The 6,887-nt window shown below is 38.0% G+C and overlaps 1 protein-coding gene across 1 annotated transcript; it reads left to right on the forward strand.

The window, feature by feature from the left end:
* Window positions 1-2,434: 2,434 nt before the first annotated feature.
* On the forward strand, window positions 2,435-6,887 carry LOC107099950 (pancreatic alpha-amylase-like). The gene is made up of 9 exons (XM_015398281.1): window positions 2,435-2,626; window positions 3,981-4,127; window positions 4,246-4,443; window positions 4,880-5,110; window positions 5,227-5,360; window positions 5,549-5,771; window positions 5,857-5,978; window positions 6,061-6,186; window positions 6,681-6,887. Exons 1-9 carry the CDS (start codon window positions 2,459-2,461, stop codon window positions 6,868-6,870), a joined length of 1,539 nt encoding a protein of 512 aa, XP_015253767.1. The 5' UTR covers window positions 2,435-2,458; the 3' UTR covers window positions 6,871-6,887.

The following is a 6,887-nucleotide window of genomic DNA, read 5'->3' on the forward strand; positions in this document are numbered from 1 at the left end:
ACAATATTATGTTACTCCACAGCCCCCCACCATGGGGGGCTGATGCTATGACGAGGGAGGCTGCAGCCCCCACAGCACCCCCCTTCCCGTGCCACTGACCACAGCATAGCTTCAACAGCTTGGCGACTGGTCCTTTCCAGCTTTTGTCTCCCATAGTCACCTTCTTAACTCAGGGCTCAGTATCAGTGTTGTTTTCGTCAATGATGAGGATGATGGAATCATTTTATTGACGCTCCTTCTTTTCATCACAATAATGAAAACTGATGAGCTAAACATGGATCTTTGATGACTAAAACATGACTAGTCATAGATGTGAGTTTTCGTCACCAAGCAGAGACAAGATTAAATAAAAGTTGGCAGGTTTTTCGGTCAGACTTAAAATGCATTAGGTCTGGATTGCCATGGCATTACAAGGCAATTACGTCGGTTCTCTCTGTACTTTTTTTTCTATCAAAACCCTGTGAAATTTAAATCTATTTTCACCCCTGAGCAGTGGTAACAAAGGGGTAATTTTTTAGAAATAAAGCCAAAATAGCCAAAGTAGAAAGAAGAATGTTTTTGTTCTTTGCTTTTTTGAGCAATGAAGATTTTATTGATCTGTGTGTAATGCATAATTCATAGTAGATCAGGAAGTGTTTGCTTTTGGATATAAACCTTGAATATCTAAAACCATTCCTTTATCATTCATTCTATTAGGTTGTTTGTCCTCTGTATTAACCAATAGGATGTGTTGAACAAGATCTGCTATTTTCACAGCTTGAGTAAGACACTTTTTTATAAAGTAGGGCATTAATTCATAAAACAGTTTATTTGAATTCTATAAATCAAAGTTTTCTGCTCAACAACAATGATAAACTGCATGGCAGCATTGTATATACAGCAATTGTAGTATCTACGCAAGCACTGTCACTCTGGTAAATATTCTTGTTGTTATTTGAAATTGTAAAGGTTAACTTTTTTTGCAACATTAAACTAACTAAAAGTTGACTAAAACCTTTTTAAGTTTTAGTCGACTGAAACCAACTAAAACTATCACATATTGTAATGACTAAAATGGAACTAAGACCACGGTAATATTAGTTTTCGTCCTGAAGACTAAGACTAAATCTATGATGGCTGTCAAAAACAACACTGCTCAGTATACTTATCTATCCAACATCAGTTCATCTGATTTCAATCTGCTCATCATTCCCTTCAGCACATTTGCCCTCTCAGCGCACTTTCTGTGCACCTGTCCTCTCAGTACACCTTCTGCACACCTGTCGTCTCACCTGCATCACCTACTGATGCCGCTGATCCAGCCTATCATCATGGGAGAGCTGGTCTTCCTGAAGCCAATCCTCTTATAAGACGTCCCTAATTAAGTTCTACCTCAAGCTTCTCCCCTCCTAACCAGCCAATCTTCACCCACTGTCTCTCCAACACCAACTTCAAGACCAGGGCCCCTTGACCCCCTAAGCTATTGATCCAAGTGCTCTTCATCAATCAGTATCAAGTCTGTGCAAGGCCCAAGTGCCAAAGAACGGTTTATTTACACCAAATAAACTTTGACTTTTGCATTTTCTTTCTCTGTTGGAGCCCCTCCAGTTTGAATTATAGTCTATAATGTAAGTATGAATGTGTTTTTATTTGTTTGTTTTTTTAGGAAAGATTTCCAAAGTCCTAGCATGGAGATTGGAGATTTATTTTTCTTTTTTTTAAGGAAGGTTTACAAACCTCTCTGGATGATTGGTCAAGCAGTTTCCTGTACTCACTCAATGCTGGGAGGGTGGTGGTCCTTTACTGACATATTATTTGTGCGCAAATAAATATTGGACTTTTGATTTCCTTGCTCTGTTGAAAAGAGATTAAATATTTAAAAACTTAGAGGAAATGTTAGAAAAGGGTTAAATTGGTGTGCAGCAAGGTGTTCAGAGAGCAACCTTGAGAACCATATTTTGGCTTGTTTTTTTTTCCACACAACGCACTGTAGTGCTGACCTGATAAGAGTCTAAACAGTCTGTGACCAGGATGTGTCAGGCTCTGGGGGCATTCAGACTAATACATAGAAAAAACACATTGACAGAACTAAAAATACTTTATGTAGAAGAGCAGCTGTTTCGGAGTGTTTTCCATCCCACGCATATCTGTCATCATAAGGCAGACAAGAAATGTCAATATTTATGTGGACAAAACATGACTTTTTAAAGGCAAAGCAGCATATTTCTTTATAAAACCATGAAAGTGAAACTGAATCTCTTTCATAGTAATATGAAACAGATTTTAATCGACTAAAGACATTTTGGAGAATCAAGCATCTGTGTAGCATAGACATTACTCAGCTGTGGGAGAGTTGCACCTGCTTAACCACAAAACTGATAACTCTTATCTCCATTCAGAAATTATATAAACTCATATATATAAACAGGCAAGGAAAGGCTGGAATTCAGTGCAGTTTTCTCTCTCATTAGGAGAAAGCATGAAGCTTCTTATTCTGGTAGCGCTGTTTGGCCTGAGCCTTGCTCAGCACAACCCCAATCTCAGAAGTGGAAGGACATCCATCGTCCACCTGTTTGAATGGCGGTGGGCTGACATTGCTGCAGAGTGTGAGCGCTTCTTGGGTCCTAAAGGCTTTGGTGGTGTTCAGGTATGTATTGCTGAACTATTGTCGGTAAATTAATAGCATGGTCATATTACAGAAATGTAAACATTCAAGCAAGAATAAATCATTTTAACGTGAGCATTATGTTTAGAAAGTTATTGCAAGAGATACAAAGCTAAAAATTTTATTTTTTATCTAATTTCAGTCAGGAGTACTTTGGGGTGTTATTTTTTTACTACACAGACTTCCAAAGAATGTAGAGATTACTGCAATAACATTAAAAGTAATGCAGTTTGGAACTTTGCTAAAAAGATACCATCAAAAACGTTCTCTATTTTTATTACTTCATGTATTTGTATATTTCCTTTTTTGCTTTCTCTACCTTTTTCTGCATCTATCTCCATCTTTTTAAAATCATAGATGGGATGCAGTTAACAAGAAACCCCAGAGAATTTTCAAAAACAGATTTCAACCAGTGTATGGCCAAATATTGAATTCTTTCATTAAAACAATCATAAATGGGTCTTTGGAAATAAGAGAATGCTTTAACAAGGTTTTAGCCATGCTCTGCATCTTTATAACACAAAATGTTTTTGTTACTTTTACTCATTACGTTTTACACAACTAAATTAACTGGTCAAATGTCCATTTTTAAACCTCATAAATGTAATCACTAAACAGTTAAATTTGCGCCAAAATGTGCTTGATTTCATGAGTATTCTGCATAATAATTAACTGTTTTGTAAAATGCATATCTGTTTAGCAAACTGTTGGACATAATATCCCTTGCAATCTGGGGAAGCAGAACATGCCTGGCAGGTTCTATGTAAAATCCCTGTTGAGGCTTGAGTCTGCAATGAAACAACCACTTCAATTCATACAACAGCGAGGCTCAGCCTCTCATGTGCTTTATGGAGCAGGGGTGGGTTGGGGCGGGGCATGAAACTGGCAGCTCATTGCTTATTGGCAGAACACCTTGAAAGACTTTTTGACTAACAGTGGCCGAACAGAGGGGGAGCCAGATGAGAGAAGATAAAGCGATTATTCAGTCAGAACAGCCTTCTTGTGCTAAACTTTTGCCGTGGTCTCTGGACTTCATTATTTCAGAGAGCTTTACTAAAGCTACTTTTACCCATTGTACTACTGTGCTTTATGCATTTTAAAATTCATTAATGCAATACTTTATGCTTTGAAATTAAGTAACACCATTGAGCGTCCCATCTTTCAAAAACTAGCAGCTACCTCTAGTTTTACAAGCTGTATTCGATAATACACACAATTATTAGAAAAACGGAAATTGCTCAAGGGTACTCCCTTTAATGCTCCATGATTAACAGTGGGTTACTGTTTTGTGAGAGATTGTGTCTTAATGGGAATAATTGTCTACTGTGTTGTTCAGATTTCTCCTCCCAATGAGCACATTGTTCTGAACAATCCCTGGAGGCCCTGGTGGCAGAGATACCAGCCAATTAGTTACAACCTGTGTTCAAGATCTGGCAGTGAGGCTGAACTGAGGGACATGATCACCAGATGCAACAATGTTGGGGTAAACTACTTTTTGTGATGGCCGATGTATATAATAACGTGTCTGTTTAAAGTCCTTTCATCACAGAGAAGTAAGCTTAGGATTTTGGGCAGACTATCTTACTAGTGTCTACTCACAGGTCAACATTTATGTGGACGCTGTCATCAACCACATGTGTGGATCTGGCGGTGGAGAGGGTACCCATTCTTCCTGTGGCAGCTGGTTCAGTGCGTCCAAAAAGGACTTCCCCAGTGTTCCCTACTCCTCTTGGGACTTCAATGACAATAAATGCAGGACTGGTAGTGGTGAAATTGAAAACTATGGTGATCCATATCAGGTACACAAACTTCAAGGGAATAATAAATGGCAGGTGAAATAAGTATTGAACACAAAATCCTTTTTCTCAGTAACTATATTTCTAGAGGTGCTATTAAAATGACATTTTCACCAGATGTAAATACATTTCAGTAACTGTTTAATACCTTTTCCCTTTGGTATTCTACATTATTACACATAACTTAATTACTGGACATCTATGATTAGTTTTTTTGTATGTGTGGATTGCATGGATTGTTACCGACATGTCATGTTATGTCAATAGCACCTCTAGAAATATATTTACTGAGAAAAATGATGCCGTGTTCAATACTTATTTCACCAGCATAATACATACAAGTTTTTGGTTTCTTTTGGTGATTGTTAATATCAATGATCATCCATTCACCATGGTTGTTGCTTGTTATTTGTTGAAACTGGTGTCTTACACCTTATAGGTGCGTGACTGTCGTCTGGTTGGTTTGCTCGATCTTGCTCTTGAGAAAGATTATGTTAGGGGAAAGGTGGCTGAGTATATGAACAAACTGATCGACATGGGTGTGGCTGGATTCAGAGTGGACGCTGTCAAGCACATGTGGCCTGGTGACCTGGATAACATTTTCCGTCGTCTTAAAAACCTTAACACCAAGTGGTTTGCCAGTGGCTCCAGACCCTTTATCGTCCAGGAGGTAAGCTTTGATAAAACTGCAAACTGAAAATTTGACATCACCTGGAATATTCCTGCTTTTAGCCTGTTAGCTTTACTATTGCTACTTTGGATTTATGAAAGAATGTCATGTCCTAGGTAATTGATCTAGGAGGAGAGGCCATCTCAGCTAAGGAATATTTCAATCTTGGAAGAGTGACTGAGTTTAAATATAGTGCCAAACTGGGAACTGTCTTCAGGAAATGGAATGGCGAGAAGCTTTGTTACACCAAGTATGTTGACTAATCCTTATGTTATTAATGGCACACTGTTAAAACATGAGGGATGGCTTGTTTTGTGTAACATCATAAATATTTTGTACATATTTTTTTGATTTATTAGTTTTATCAGTTTTGTACATAAATTATGGTTTTTCACCAATAGATTCTTCAGCTTATTTTTGATATGTTCATGCCTCAAGGAACTGGGGAGAAGGTTGGGGCTTTATGCCAAATGGCAATGCTCTTGTCTTTGTTGACAACCACGACAACCAGAGAGGTCATGGTGCTGGTGGTGCATCCATCATTACCTTCTGGGATGCCAAACTCCACAAGATGGCTGTGGGCTATATGCTGGCTCATCCTTATGGACAAACCAGGGTCATGTCTAGCTTCCGCTGGAACCGCAACATTGTGAATGGAAAGGTATCCCTTCCTTTTCTATAGAGTCATTTTCTAAGTGTGGTGAAATATCACACACTGGAACTGATTTTTGTATCATGCCTTTTAGGATCAGAATGACTGGATGGGTCCTCCCAGTTACAGTGATGGATCCACTAAGCCTGTTCCTATCAACGCTGACCAGACCTGTGGAGACGGATGGGTTTGTGAGCACAGATGGCGCCAAATCACGTTAGTTTGTTGCCACATCACAGTACATTTCTGAGGATATGAGAGTGTAAATGTAAATGTCTAAATTTATCTGCCTTTTAAGGAACATGGTAATTTTCCGTAATGTGGTCAACGGACAGCCTTTTGCCAACTGGTGGGACAATCAAAGCAACCAGGTTGCCTTCGGACGTGGCAACCGTGGTTTCATCGTTTTTAACAATGACGACTGGTAAGTATTTATAATGCGAACTTTAAAAAACTTAAAAAGATTTTAAGGTGAGGTACCTGGCAGTGTCATTTGGGAGTGGTAACTATAAAAATGGTTTAAAAAATGTTTACATGTATGTTTTAATAATTTATGAATCTCTTTTTCTGTTGTTCCTTAAAATAAAAGGTATATCCTAAAAATTGAAAGCAAGCCATTTAAAATTTCTTTTTCTTTTTTTTTCTCTTGAATAAATCAATGATGATATAATGGTGACTATTTCAGTTTTCAATATCTACTACTGAATTATGTAAAAAAAGAAAAATAATAAAAAAATGTAGATCCCAAAGCTTGCGTTATGGCATATAAAAGGCAGAATATATTTATACCGTAGTTCAAATTTTTATATTTTGTATGTACTTTAGCCTTTGTAACTGGGATTCTAAATGATTACCTTTGTTATTGACAGTCAGCTTTAACAGTTTATAAAACATGTTTGCCCAATTTTTCCCCTACAGGGCCTTAGATGTAACCCTCAACACTGGTTTGTCTGGTGGAACCTACTGTGATGTTATTTCGGGCCAGAAAGAAGGATCTAGATGTACCGGAAAGCAGGTCAATGTTGGAAGTGATGGCCGTGCCCACTTCTACATCAGCAATACAGAGGAAGATCCTTTTATTGCTATTCATGCTAATTCCAAGCTGTAAACTGTTAACTCAAAATA

The sequence above is a fragment of the Cyprinodon variegatus genome, unplaced genomic scaffold (assembly GCF_000732505.1).
Source record: "Cyprinodon variegatus isolate N-32 unplaced genomic scaffold, C_variegatus-1.0 Scaffold922, whole genome shotgun sequence".
Lineage (NCBI taxonomy): Eukaryota > Metazoa > Chordata > Actinopteri > Cyprinodontiformes > Cyprinodontidae > Cyprinodon > Cyprinodon variegatus.

Bases quoted from the DNA above. Each gene is read 5' to 3' on its own strand.
- LOC107099950 (XM_015398281.1), top strand. From the start codon at position 2,459: ATGAAGCTTCTTATTCTGGTAGCGCTGTTTGGCCTGAGCCTTGCTCAG. The intron at 5,111-5,226 runs GTAAGCTTTGAT...GTCATGTCCTAG, and splicing joins GACCCTTTATCGTCCAGGAG to GTAATTGATCTAGGAGGAGA. The intron at 5,772-5,856 runs GTATCCCTTCCT...CATGCCTTTTAG, and splicing joins GCAACATTGTGAATGGAAAG to GATCAGAATGACTGGATGGG.